This window comes from Mixophyes fleayi, chromosome 4 (genome assembly GCF_038048845.1).
Source record: "Mixophyes fleayi isolate aMixFle1 chromosome 4, aMixFle1.hap1, whole genome shotgun sequence".
In the NCBI taxonomy this organism is placed as follows: Eukaryota; Metazoa; Chordata; class Amphibia; order Anura; family Limnodynastidae; genus Mixophyes; species Mixophyes fleayi.
Genome location: NC_134405.1, coordinates 36,038,791 through 36,054,114, shown reverse-complemented (window position 1 = coordinate 36,054,114; position 15,324 = coordinate 36,038,791). Strand labels below are relative to the sequence as shown.

The 15,324-nt window shown below is 34.2% G+C and overlaps 1 protein-coding gene across 1 annotated transcript in view; it reads right to left on the bottom strand.

Moving 5' to 3' along the window:
- Positions 1-492: 492 nt before the first annotated feature.
- The window catches only part of LOC142150607 (uncharacterized), a 50,811-nt gene continuing 35,979 nt past the window's right edge, over positions 493-15,324 (bottom strand). Inside the window, exons 3-5 of the mRNA XM_075205807.1 lie at positions 9,235-10,064; positions 1,563-1,925; positions 493-518 (exon numbers count right to left, since the gene is read on the bottom strand). Coding sequence (XP_075061908.1) covers positions 493-518; positions 1,563-1,925; positions 9,235-10,064 — 1,219 coding nt within the window. The remainder of the gene's footprint in view (positions 519-1,562; positions 1,926-9,234; positions 10,065-15,324) is intronic.

Below are 15,324 nucleotides of genomic sequence, written 5' to 3'. Positions count from 1 at the left end.
ATTTAAAACCTCCATATTGAACTCCAAACAATGTAATAAAAAGGTTGACAGACAAATAATCGTCACATGGAATTTTCAAAAAATCCTTTATTTCTAAGGCACTAGAACGAGTTTGACAACCAGCAAAATAAAATAAAATGTACGTGAGCAATAAAATTGTATACGTACAAGCAGCAAGCTTACACTATTATACCCTGTAAAATAACATAAAGAAAACACTTGGAAAGAGGGACTTGCGTGGGTGACAGCAGCATAGAGATGGTAATGGAGGCCAAAGGAGCTGATACCATCACAGAGGGAAGAATTATAGAGGGAGAGGAGCAGGGGGACGAGAACAGATTACTGGGGGATGGTGACAGGTAGTGGCAGAGGAGGGAAAATAGAGACAGAACTAGAGACCCATAAGGAGTAGATGGTGAGTAGCAGTTGAACCATATAAGGGCAGTTTCACAGAAGCTAATGAAGAGAAGGGATTGCTGGAGGAGAGGGTGGTCAATGGTGTCTAGTTGTGCAGAGGTCTAGAAAGATAAGCAGGATGAAAAAACACTTAGATGGGACCTTAGTGAGGGTGGCTTCATTGGAGTTGAGGGGATAAAAAACAGATTGAAGAGGATCAAAAAGGGGAGTGGGAGGAAACGAAGATAGAGATATGGTTGTAGCCCCTATTACCAGTCCCTCTCATGATTATTTAATTGGTTTGCAGAGTGAATCGAATGCACTTTGGAAATTACCTCCACTGTGTGTAAGTGACATGGACACTTTAAATGTGCTACTGGTTTAAAATAAGAACATAATAAAAAACATTCAACTTCATTAGTATCTTAATTAACCACATGATACCTTGGGACTTCTTTGTCATTGATGGTTGGTATACAGTTGCTCTCAATTACAGGGAGACCATCCCAGGGGAAGAATTCCTAAGTCTCAATGTTAGACGTTCCACTCCAAAAAATATTTGATTTTACATACAACAATTGCCACATCCAGTAAATAAAAATTGATTCTCTCCTTTGTGAATATTATAATGATTAAACAAGTTAACTTGTCTATGAAATACATGCTCTATTCGGAAACAAGTGACTTCCTTGTGTGACTTCTCTGGTGCGTAAGAAGTGTTATCTTTTGTTTAAAACATTTGTTACATTCAGAGCATATAAATGGTTTCTCTCCTGTGTGGCTTCTCTGATGACTAACAAGGTGTGAATCAGTCTTAAAACACTTGCTACATTTAGAACATGAAAAGGGCTTCTCTCCAGTCTGAATCATGTGGTGTCTAACAAGGTGTGACTTCTGTTTAAAACATTTGTTACATTCAGAGCATGAAAATTGTTTTTCTCCAGTGTGAATCCTCTGGTGCATGATTAATTTTGAATTGGTACGAAAATGTTTGTTACATTCAGAGCATGAATATGGTTTTTCTCCTGTGTAAAACCTCTGGTGCAGGATTAGGTGTGAATTGCTCCTAAAACATTTACTACATTCGGAGCATGAAAATGACTTCTCTCCAGTGTGACTCCTCTGGTGACTAATAAGGTGTGATTTCTGTTTAAAACATTTACTACATTCGGAGCATGAAAATGATTTCTCTCCAGTGTGAATCCTCTGGTGACTAATAAGGTGTGATTTCTGTTTAAAACATTTACTACATTCAGAACATGAAAATGGGTTTTCTCCTGTGTGGATCCTCTGATGTGTAACAAGATCTGACTTATGAGAAAAACACTTGTTACATTCAGAGCAACTAAACATTTTTTCTCCTGTGTGACTCCTCTGGTGGAGGATTAATTTTGAATTGGCACTAAAACATTTACTACATTCAGAACATGAAAATGGCTTCTCGCCTGTGTGAATCCTCTGGTGTATGATCAGGTTTGACTTCCGTGTAAACATTTTATCACACTCAGAGCATTGATATGGCCTCTGTCCTGTGAGACTCATTGTGTGTTTATTAAGTTACAAGCTATAGAAGGCTGCTTCTATTCAGAAAATGAAAATAGCTTCTCTGAATCCGCAAGTTTTATAAGCGCTGACTTCTGTAGTCGATCTAACTTATGGGTTACGCAGATATTCAGTATAGAATGTTGATCTATGGGTGTCCTGTTCTGTTGCTAGAGGGAGTCCTGCTCATTAATCCACTTGTTGAAAAAATAAATATATTTTATACCAAAATTATATGAATGTACATTTTACACGTTGTTTGTAAGCTGTTGACAATGGATTGTACATAATTAAGAAATTTTGATTATCTCATCTTGGAGTACATTCTGATTTCAGACACATATATAGTAAAAAGGAAATATCAGAACAAAAAGGCGCCTAGTAGTGCAGTAATTTCCAAATCATAACTGACAACGTCCCAAAATATGCTCAAAATGTGAATTAGCCTCATACCAATGTGCATAACATGAACCAGGTTTATCTGATTATCTCTGGAGAGATTCCAAAGCTCTTTGCTAAGGTAGACTCCAGATCAAAATTTTATACATTCAAAAAGAAAAGGAATACAAATAGTGTAATATGTTCTGGATTAATGTAATCATAAGTTTTAAGTAATACATATACAATAGAAAAAACAAATCCTGTGTATCTAATTTATAAAAGATTATATGGGTAATCAAACAGTAAAAATTAGATTGTATTTGTATAAATAACTGAACATTCACTCAATGAATCATTGTTCCCCTCTTTGATATTTAAATGAACATTAAAGTGTTAGTGCTGAATTAGTTTACCAAAGTGCCCGTGAAAATATCCTCTATAATCCCATAGTACTAATATTGAATATATCAATATATATTATACATTTGATACCACAGCACTGATAGAGAAAACTTGCACACATGACACCACAGTACTGATAGAAAAATAATTCACAGTAGTGTACTCTTAATATTATATTTATGATTGTTAGATTGCAATCATAGCTATATAAATATTACTAACACAAGAATACAAACAATTATAAATCACAAAATCAGCAATCACTTGTCTAAGGATCAATACATTCTAATGCATAGCATAGTTACCTTACTCTGTAGATTTCTCCTTCATTCTCTTTTCCTCATGCTCATTCTTACTGTTCCATCCTTCCAGCTCTCCAGCCACCAACTAACTAACACCAGCCTGATACAGCCTATTTATATGCATTTCTCCCCATCTCTCTTCAATAGTTCCCGGGATGACCAAAGCTTATTCTCACACTATTTGTTTTCTGGTGAAATTTAAATTAAACTCTCATAAAATTAAATTATTTAATCAGCGAAGCTTCAGTTTCTGGTGTAAACCTCCTTGACATGTAAATGAGGTATACACATTCATAAGGTCACTTACTACAAAGGAGAATTATAATTAGATCTTGGCAGGTGGTAACATCTTGCTTTCTAATTAGATCACTGCAGTCTCTGACATCCTGTTATGTCAACAAATGGAACTTTTGTTTAAGATTCTCCTATTGTCTAGGCAGAGAGAGCCACAATCTTCTCTTTTGTTCAGTTTTAGCTAGTTTGAGGTGATTACTGACTCATCTCATGTAGTCTATAATGTTTTAGAAACATAAGAACTAATATTATTGTGAAGTATAATAATATATAAGAATACTGTGAAATTAGGATACAGGACATAAATTTACTAATAAGATACTCAGGTGTTTACCTCTCGGAAATACTTGGGACAGCAGCCAATTTATTGATTAGAGGGAGACCAGTGTCAGTATCTAATCTCTGAACATTTGGAATGAGTGCTGCCAGGATTTGAAGAAGTATCAATCATATTCTACATATTTCATACATTTACCCTGTACTAGCTGAACATAATAAACAAAGAATCATACATGCATTTATGTTTAAGACAATGGCGGAATACGTTAAAATAAATATGGCCATATATTGTTTGAACGAATAATCTATAACAATAGGTTATAACAATTTGAATGATTTAGAAACATGTGAATATCGAAGAAGAGCTTCAGGAATTGATTATATGATATAGGGAAATAGTCCTAATTATTATATTTTCAATAGACACAAAAAAATATTAAATCAGATCAAAATCAATTCTTCCCTTTGGCATTTTTATATGGTTCACTATTCTTCTTTCTGATACACCTTCTTGACTATCAATTGTAAATTATGTTACTGCTTTTAGACTAATTAGTGTTCAGTGGGGGGATTGAACATTTTAACATTACCAAAAGAATTATATACGTTTTATATTTTTATATTTCCCAGTATCTGAGTGGACCTCTACATATAATAAACACCACTTTCCTCTGCTTTGTATACATTAGTATGAAGATCAAGAAAGTAGCAGGGTAAGATCGTACTGGAGGATACACTGAGGTTGGTTGGGTCCTGGACTTATAAGGAAGTGGAGGGTTTTAGAGATTCAAAGTAAGTTTTTAAGGTGGATGACAAAGGGGGTAAGTAATAAAATAGGAGGTTCCCAAGGAAAAGGAACTGAGGGCAAAATAGGATAGTTACAGCTTTGTTCAGCGAATTTTGACGGAGCCTGTGCAAGTGTCCGATCTGCTCAGTAATATCACCTCACTGCTTCCAGAGAACTATAAATACAGCTGCATTAGTGTGAGAAGCAGCGGTACGTTTTATGTACTTCCGAAAGTAGCTATAAATGAGAGAAGACCACCCGGCAGACCAATAGTTTCAGGTCTAGACAACCTAACGGAGAAAGCTAGTATATATGTTTACACCTATTTGAGAGAATTTGAATTCTTCTTGCCTTTATATGTACAAGACACCTTATATGTCCTTAGTAAAATACAACATATCACGGTACATGAGAACACTTGGTTATGTACATGTGATGTGGAGGCTCTACACACTAGTATTGAGCATCAAAAAGGTTTAGAAGCTGCCAGACAATTTTTAGAGACCAAAGTGAGAAATGAACTTAATAGCTTTGTTCTAAACCTATTAGAATTTGTCCTGATAAAAAAAGAAAACAGCAACAAACAGTATTCTCCACACATCTAGCTCTGATCTCCCTTCTACAATTCGTTGTATCCCTAAAGGAGAATCTCTCTGTATGAGAAGAAACTGTGGTGATTTAGCTACTATTGAGAAAAGAGCTAAGGAGTTACGTGAAAGACTCCTGAAAAGAGGGTATAGCCATAATTAGATCAAAAAAGCATATAGAGAAACTAGAACTATTAAAAAAGATTCTTTAGTCTTTCCACAAAGACAACATAAATCAGAAAATACAATCATTAGATTTGTTAGTACCTTCAACAATCAGTGGCAGCAAATTCAATCTATCCTACAAAAACATAATCACATCTTGAAATTAGATCCAGATCTTCAAGAGATAATGGGAAACAGAATACTAACCAGCTGGAGGAGATCGAAGAATCTACATGACTTATTTGTACATAGTCATTTTCAGGACAATTCAAAACAGATGATAATTAGAAAAACAATAACTGGATTTTACCCTTGTGGGAAATGTAAAGTCTGCAAATATACAAAGAAGACCCACCAATTTGTGGACAAATTTGCTAATCGCCACACCATTGAAAGCTTTTTAATTGTGACACACAAGGTGTCATATATTGTCTCACCTGTCCTTGTGCGTTAAGCTATATTGGGATGACTAGCAGACCTTTTAAACATTGACTGCTAGAACATGTAGGCAACATTCTGAATGCCGAACAAGATGCCAAGATAATTAAAACTTTAACTTCATTAGCCAGACATTTCTTAAAGGCACATAACAACAACGCCAAATACTTAGTAGCTTATGGAATGGAAAAAATAAATCTTGGAACTAGAGGTGGCGATATTAAACAGACGTTGTTGAAACATGAAGTGAAAATAATCTTCTTAAAGGGGACAATTTATCCTAAGGGATTAAATGATAACAATAATTATACAGCTTTTCTCTGATTGATGGAGTGATACAATAAGATCCAAAGGGATTACCATATGGACCCTCACTGTATTTCATTTGCTAATACTGATACATTTGGGTGGAACCACAGCCATAATAAATTATGCAAGGGACCATTATAGAGAATTTTTATTTGACTTTAACTGCCAATATTAATATATTGGGGTGGAACTATAGTTACATAATGGGTTATATATATTAAGATTCAATAAAATCTTAATGATTTAGTTACAATTATATATAATCTACAATTGTTAGTGTCTTATAGGGAGATATATATAAGAGTATACTTAATTTGAACTTATGCAGTTGTTTAAAAAAATAAAAATTTCATTATTATTATAATATAGTTTTTGTCACTTAGAATCACATAAAACTAACATAAAGAACACAAAAATGAAAAGTAATACATTAAATAATATAAATTAAAACTAAATATTTAAAAAATAAAAAATGAAATACAAATACAAAATATAAAATAAATATTAATTAATATTAAAAAAAAATAAAAATAATTAACAATTTTAAAAAATTAAAAATAAAAAATAGTCAAAAATATTAACAATTATTGCAAAATTTAATGAATATGTTATAACAAAATAACAAACTATTAATATTAGTCACACCATCACTTACCTCACTTTGGATATAACAATCCCTTATTATAGTTTAATTTGGATACTTTAATCCCTTATCTTCAACACTTTTTGGCATCAAGCACTTTATTTATACATTATTATCACTTTATTTTCTTTTTTGTTTTAATTTGATTCAGAATTTCATTATGGTACATATCTGAATTCTATATCACCGTAAACAACATATAGATCTTTAGTGATCTTGATTAATTATGGTTAACTTGATCACATATGATTAAAATCTGCTAGACCTAGTAGCAACTATAGTAAATCCCATTTTATTAAGCCGTATTATTAAGTATATTTATAGTTCCCTTCCTTATTATCGGCAATGCAATGCATTTGGACCAATAGAAATCCGAATGGGAGGAGTTCGTATTATAACCATCAGAGATTGGCTGTATATCACGTCATGAGGTTAAGCCCCACACTGACAGTATTTAATAACCGTCAGAACAGTCTCTCGGCTTGCCTTGAATAAGCACACAGCGAAACGCGCGTCAGCGTATCGCTGGATGCACTAGATTATACTTGACTAAAGGGGAAATAAGAAATGAGAAATTGCTCCAGCAAAACCAGAGATATTCTGGAGCTTTTTGTAGGCAGATAGTTAGCCGCCGCTGTATACTTGAAAGCTGTTTGAGAGTATAATTTATAATACTGGCGCCACTACCACTACATAACTGGAAACTGATTGAGAGTATAACAAACAATACTGGCACTACCACAACATATCTAACAAATGAGACTATCTTTTACCTGATGGGGTATATGGATCTAAGAAGAATGGGAGCTAATTGAGAGACTAGCGAGTAATATTAATGTTACTGCTATATATAATCACGAGACCATCCACATCAGATGTGTAATATAGAAACTATGACTTGCTTCAACAAATCCTAGTTAGTGTAGAGCCTCTCTAGGTAGATAGCAAATCATCTCCGTGTATTACTAAAGCTGATCAAGAGAATAGTGAGTAACACTGGTGTCATTATCATATATGCATTTAATGAGATTATTCACAGCCAATGTATTTGGAGATATGAAAAGCGGGTATTACTCTACCTCTATTATATATTATACTCCCCATTATATTAAGACACGTTGCCTGGCGCACCCAGTCACTTTTAATTACACACAGTGATTTTATTGAAGATATACTTTTTTATATCGCTGATTTAATCTAAACAATAAAAGTTAAGTTTTAAAAGTTAATATCCTTTAATATTGAGAACCAATGTGCACCTATTTATTTCCTTTCAACTTTGTTGAAGATTGTACATGGCAAGGAGAGGACCTGGGAGGAGTGAGGGTGTTCTGTACACAGTACAGAGTAAGCATACAGTGCACATTGTTTTGCAGAGACGAAATTTCATTTTGCGGTTCAAGATGGCCATCGGCACACTCTCGCTGTTGTTTGCTGTGTGGAAGGTGCACGACCATTTCCAGTCTGCATAAGGACCTGAGTTTTGCACCAGCTCAGAGCTGGAAGAGATTACGTCTCATCCTATACATTAAATTGGATACATTTAAAACCTCCATATTGAACGCCAAATAATGTAATAAAAAGGTTGACAGACAAATAATCGTCACATGGAATATTCAAAAAATCCTTTATTTCTAAGGCACCAGAACAAGTTTGACAACCAACAAAATAAAATTATATGTACGTGAGCAATAAAATTGTATACGTACAGGCAGCAAGCTTACACAATTATACCCTGTAATATAACATAAAGAAAATACTTGGAAGGAGGGCCTTACGTGGGTGTCAGCAGCATAGAGATGGTAATGGAGGCCAAAGGAGCTGATACTATCACAGAGGGAAGAAGTGTAGAGGGTAGAAGAGCAGGGGACGAGAACAGATCCATGGGGGATGGTGATAGGTAGTGGCAGAGGAGGGAAAATAGAGACAGAAATAGAGACCCAAAATTAGTGGTTGGTGAAGTAGCAGTTGAACCATATAAGGGCAGTTTTCACGGAAGCTGATGAAGAGGAGAGTTTGCTGGAGGAGAGGGTGGTCAATGGTGTCTAGTTGTGCAGAGGTCTAGAAAGATAAGCAGGATGAAAAAACACTTAGATGTGACCTTAGTGAGGGTGGCTTCATTGGAGTGGAGGGGATAAAAACCAGATTGAAGAGGATCAAGAAAGGGAGTGGGAGTAAACGAAGATAGAGAAATGGTTGTAGCCCCTATTACCAGTCCCTCTCATGATTATTTAATCGGTTTGCAGAGTGAATTGAATGCACTTTGTAAATTACCTCCACTGTTTGTAAGTGACATGGACACTTTAAATGTGCTACTGGTTTAAAATAAGAACATAACAAAAAACATTCAACTTCATTAGTATCTTAATAAACCACATGACACCTTGGGACTTCTTTGTTATTGATGGTTGGTATACAGTTGCTCTCAATTACAGGGAGACCATCCCAGGGGAAAAACTCCTAAGTCTCAATGTTAGACGTTCCAGTCTAAAAAATATTTGATTTTACATACATTTGCCACATCCAGTAAATTAAAATTGATTCTCTCCTTTGTGAATATTATAATGATTAAACAAGTTAACTTGTCTATGAAATACATGCTCTATTCGGAAACAAGTGACTTCCTTGTGTGACTTCTCTGGTGAGTAAGAAGTGTTATCTCTTGTTTAAAACATTTGTTACATTCAGAGCACATAAATGGGTTCTTACCTGTGTGGGTTCTCTGATGCCTAACAAGGTGTGAATCAGTCTTAAAACACTTGCTACATTTAGAACATGAAAAGGGCTTCTCTTTGGTGTGAATCACGTGGTGTCTAACAAGGCTTGACTTCTGGTTAAAACATTTGTTACATTCAGAGCATGAAAATGTTTTTCCTCCTGTGTGAATCCTCTGGTGCATGATTAAATGTGAATTGGTACGAAAATGTTTGTTACATTCAGAGCATGAATATGGTTTTTCTCCTGTATGAAACATCTGATGTAGGATTAAGTTTGAATTGGACCCAAAACGTTTACTACATTCGGAGCATGAAAATGACTTCTCTCCAGTGTGAATCCTCTGGTGACTAACAAGTAATGACTTCTCTTTAAAACATTTGTTACACTCAGAGCATGAATATGGTTTTTCTCCAGTGTGAATCCTCTGGTGACTAATAAGGTATGACTTCTCTTTAAAACATTTCTTACACTCAGTGCATGAATATGGTTTTTCTCCAGTGTGAATCCTCTGGTGTCTAATAAGGTGTGACTTCCGTTTAAAACATTTACTACATTCAGAACATGGAAATGGGTTTTCTCCTGTGTGGATCCTCTGATGTTCAACAAGAAGTGACTTGGAAGTAAAACACTTGTTACATTCAGAACAACTAAACATTTTTTCTCCTGTGTGACTTCTCTGGTGTAGGATTAATGTTGAATTGGTATTAAAACATTTACTACATTCAGAACATGAAAATGGCTTCTCGCCTGTGTGAATCCGCAGGTGTATGATCAGCTGTGACTTCCATCTAAACATTTTATCACACTCAGAGCATTGATATGTTCTCTCCCCTGTGAGACTCATTGTGTGTTTAATGAGTAACAAGCTATAGAAGGCTGCTTCTATTCAGAAAATGAAAATAACTTGTGTGAATCCTCAAGTTTTATAAGAGTTGACTCCTGTAGTCGATATGACTTGTGGGTGACCCAGATATTCAGTATAGAATGTTGATCTATGGGTGTCCTCTTCTGCTGCTAGAGGGAATCCTGCTCATTAATCCACCTGTTAAAAAAAATATATATATATTTTATACAAAAATTATATGAATGTAACATTTTCCCCTTGTTTGTAAGCTGTTAACAATGGATTGTACATAATTAAGAAATTGTGATTATTTTAGCTTGGAGTACATTCTGATTTCAGACATATATATAGTAAAAAGGAAAGATCAAAACAAAAAGGCGCCCATTAGTGTAGTAATTTCCAAATCAAAACTGACAACATCCCAAAATATTTTCAACAACACAATGTGAATCAGCCTCACACCAATGTGCATAACATGAATCAGGATTATCTGATTATCTCTGGAGAGATTCCAAAGCTCCTTCCTAAGGTGGACTCCAGACCAAAAGTTATACATTCAAATAGAAAAGGAATACAAATAGTGTAATATGTTCTGGATAACTGTAATCATAAGATAGAAGTGATACACAAACAATGGAAAAAACAAATCCTGTGTATCTGATTTATAAAAGATGAAATGGGGAATAAAACAGTTAAAATGAGATAATATTTGTATTAATAGCTGAACATTCACTCAATGAATCATTGTTCCCCTCTTTGATATTTAAATGAACATAAAAGTTTTAGTGCTGAATTAGTTTACCAAAGTGTTCGTGACGATATCCTCTATAATCCATAGTACAAATAGTGAATATATCAATATATATTATACTTTTGATACCACAGCACTGATAGAGAAAACTTGCACACATGACACCATAATAATGATAGAAGAATAATTCACAGTAGTGTACTCTTATAATTACATGTATGATTGTTAGATTTCAATACTAGCTATATTCATATTACTAAGACAAGAATACAAACAATTATAAATTAAAAAATCTGCAATCACTTGTGTATGGATCAGTACATTCTAATGCATAATATAGTTACCTTATTCCGTAGATTTCTCCTTCACTCTCTTTTCCTCATGCTCATTCTTACTGTTCCATCCTTCTAGCTCTTCAGCCACCAATTAACTAATACAAGCCTGATACAGCCTATTTATAGTCATTCCTCCCCATCTCTCTTCAATAGTTCCCGGGCTGACCAAAACTTATTCTTACACCAATTGTCTTCAGGTGAAATTTAAATCAGTCTCTCATAAAATTAAATTATTTGATCAGAGCAGCTTCAGTTTCTGGTGTATACCTCCTTGACTTGTAAATGAGGTATAAACATTGCTATGGTCACTTACTACAAAGGAAAACTGTAATTAAACCTTGGCAGGTGTAACATTTTGCTTTCTAATTAGATCACAGCAGTCTCTGACATCCTGTTATGTCAGCAAATGGACCTTTTGTTTAAGATTCTCCTATTGTCTAGGCAGAGAGAGCCACAATCTTTTCTTTTGTTCAGATTTAGCTAGTTTGAGGTGATTACTGACTCCGCACAAATGAGAAATACATCTCATGGAAACAATAATGTTTAAGAAACATAAGAAGTAATATTATTGTGAAATATATTAATATATAAGAATACTTGGTAATTAGGATATAGGACATACATTTATTAATAAGTCACTCAGGTGTTTACCTCCCGGAGACAGCAGCCAATTTATTGGTTAGAGGAGACCAGTGTCAGTATCTAGTCTCTGAACATTCGGAACGAGTGCTGCCAAGATGTGAAGAAGTAGCAATCATATTCTATATATTTCATACAATAACCCTGTACTAGCTGAACTGAATAAACAAAGAATCATACATGCATTTATGTTTAAGACAATGGCGAAATACGTTAAAATAAATATGGCCATATATTGTTTGAACGAATAACCTATAAAAATAGGTTATAACAATCTGAATGATTTAGAAACATGTGAATATTGAAGAAGAGATTCAGGAATTGATTATATGATATAGGGAAATAGTCCTAAGTATTATATATTCAATAGACACAAAAAATATGAAATCAGATCAAATCAATTCTTCCCTTTGGCATTTTTATATGGTTCACTATTCTTCTTTCTGATACACCTTCTTGACTATCAATTGTAAATTATGTTGCTGCTTTTAGACTAATTAATGTTCAGTGGGGGGATTGAACATTTTAATATTACCAAAAGAATTATATAAGTTTTATATTTTTATATTTCCCAGTATAAGAGTGGGCCTCTACATATAATAAACAGCACTTTCCTCCGCTTTGTATACATTAGTATGAAGATCAAGAAAGTAGCAGGGTAAGATCATACTGGTGGATACACTGAGGTTGGTTGGGTCCTGGACTTATAAGGAAGTGGAGGGTTTTAGAGATTCAAAGTAAGTTTTTAAGGTGGATGACAAAGGGGGTAAGTAATAAAATTGGAGGCTCCCAAGGAAAAGGAACTGAGGGCAAAATAGAATAGTTACAGCTTTGTTCAGCGAATTTTGACGGAACCTGTGCAAGTGTCCGATCTGCTCAGTAATATCACCTCACTGCTTCCAGAGAACTATAAATACAGCTGCATTAGTGTGAGAAGCAGCGGTACGTTTTATGTACTTCCGAAAGTACATAAAAATGAGAGTAGACCACCCGGCAGACCAATAGTTTCAGAAATTCACAATGGACTGTTTATGAGTGAACAGATATCTTGAATACTGTATGTGTTTAACATCTGATTAGAAATACTCTTGTATAACTAAAAATGTATTCTTTTGTTGTTACAGAGGCCAAGGATTCCAGCTATGAATTAGTTTATTAAATACACTTTAAGTAGTTACAGTACATATGGTCATAGGTTCGTGTTGTAAGTTATATAACTATGATTTTGCAAGCATACTAGTGACTATAAATATAAATGCGTTTAGAATGATACTAAAATATTTATGAACAATTATATAATGTTTTTGGTAGATTATATCCAACAAATGAACAAATAGTCACGTGTGTGCAAGTGTGAAATTATAGATATAGACATACAGTGAGAGAATAATATTATAAAGTCATGTTTAGTCTTAAATTAACAAGCTTTTACTAACATATCTGATAAAAGCATTTTCCAAGATTTTAAATTGTTTTACTTAAAACTTATCTTATTATTAAGATTTTAGTCTACTGTCTATTTCAATGTTAATCAAGTGTATTTTCTCATGGGAAAATTTCCTTCCACACCAAAGTATTTAACATATGTTTGTGGATTCAACAAAAGGCTGTGCATATAGATTAAGTTACAAGGTATCTTTTGTTTTTGTTTGCTAACTTAATAAACATTAACCTATTCATTCTTTGTTCCCAAGAGAGCCAAACAGGGTGGGATCCAATGCCAAATGTTTATTTTTTTTACAGGAGACAAGCTGTTGATTTATTTGGTTTTAAAACAAGTAATTTAGATACTAGTTTGAAACATATAGTTCAAATTGTTATAATATACTGATTATATTTTATTAATGTTTTTTCTCTCACTTCATTTAGGATACACCAACAGGATTTAAGGACTATCACTTAGTTAATTTTAAGGTTTGAGCACACAGATTTAAGAAATTACAAATTGTGCAGAGATACAGTGTTTGTGATATGCCTGATACATATAAATATATGAGATGTATGAATGCAGTATACTAGTGTGATTTTAGAGATATATTGATAGAACTATTATCTGAACAAAGCATATGAGTGTGTTAATGATTAAAAGGAAAATACTAATTGAATATATATATATATATGTTCAATTAGTATTTTATCAATATATATATATATATATATATATATTGCTATTTTATGAAAAAAACAGGTATAGTAAGATGGTGCAAACCAATTGAATATCACAGAAAATGTCCAAATTATGTTTATTTTTAGTTTTCTTCATCTGTTCTCTTTCCTTTCCCTTGAGTAAGTTCCGGATATATTTTAGAATGAACCTGCTTATAAAAATATTAAATAATTATAAATGTTTGATAATGACAGAACCTTTGGCTTATAATTAAATTGGGAGTTAAGAATGTTGTATTAACCTTCTGTGGTGTATAGGGGCACTCTAACAGCTCCACTGGGGTTTGATCTATATGGTTGAGTGAAATTTATTTTTAACCGCCCTACTGTGGGGACCTGGGGAATTCGATTTATCCACAGAGAGTGGATAAGGTAGGAACATATCTTTCTATACTTTTATTAAATCTAATATTGATAAACCAAATTCCTGATTTGAGAGTCTATCGGTGGTGCCTGAGTGTACCTAAAGGGACAGCGGTAATATTGGTTTAAATAGTCCTAATGTGATTGCTGTACACAGCATTAGTATGTATTGCATTGCATAGCGCATATGTACTTCCTGCATTGTGTATGTGTACTTCCAGTATTGATGCCACGTGTTTAAACAGTTGTGTTCATAGTCTGTTATATATGCATAGTATAATCACTTGGTAAAGCTTCTGAAAAGATATTACTATTGTTTGGGAAATGTATTTTCTGCGCAGAAAACTAAGGTCTATGTGTTTGTAAACTGTATGATTCTGAAGTGAAAGTTGATTTACTGTTGAAAAAGACAGGGATAATGGTTGCTGCCGGCAGGTATAGTGGCAGCAAGAGCTCTGTTTGAAAGGAGAACAGTTAAAGAGGCTTTTGAGACACACTCCCCAATAGTAATCACAAAGCTTAGCGATAGCTAGTATCTCTAAGCGGTGTGATCGGACCGCATGGTTTATTGTGTAACCGTGATTGTGACTTGGGTGGAGCTGTGGGAGGAATTACGCTGGCAAGGCGGGTAAACGCTGATGCTACCAGTTCAGTAATATACTCAGCAGATTTGTTGAAGAGGCAGGGTATCGAGGAGCTGATATTCCTGTGGTTCACGTTGATATTTCTGTGTTAGGAGGTGAGTGGACGTAGCCTGTGAAGTCGTTTACGGGTAAAGTCTCTAGTAGGCTCTGTTTGAAAGGAGAACAGTTAATGAGGCCTGTGTTGCGTAGCGTTGAGAAATAGGTTATTTTCACAATGGGTGCTAAGCAAATGCTAGAGATGGTTGATGGTGTGCTGCCTAAAGAAGGACCGATTGGTTCGGCGAGGTTTCTTATGTTTAAGAAGTATGGTGCATACTGTCAAAGTCAGCAAATTGGATA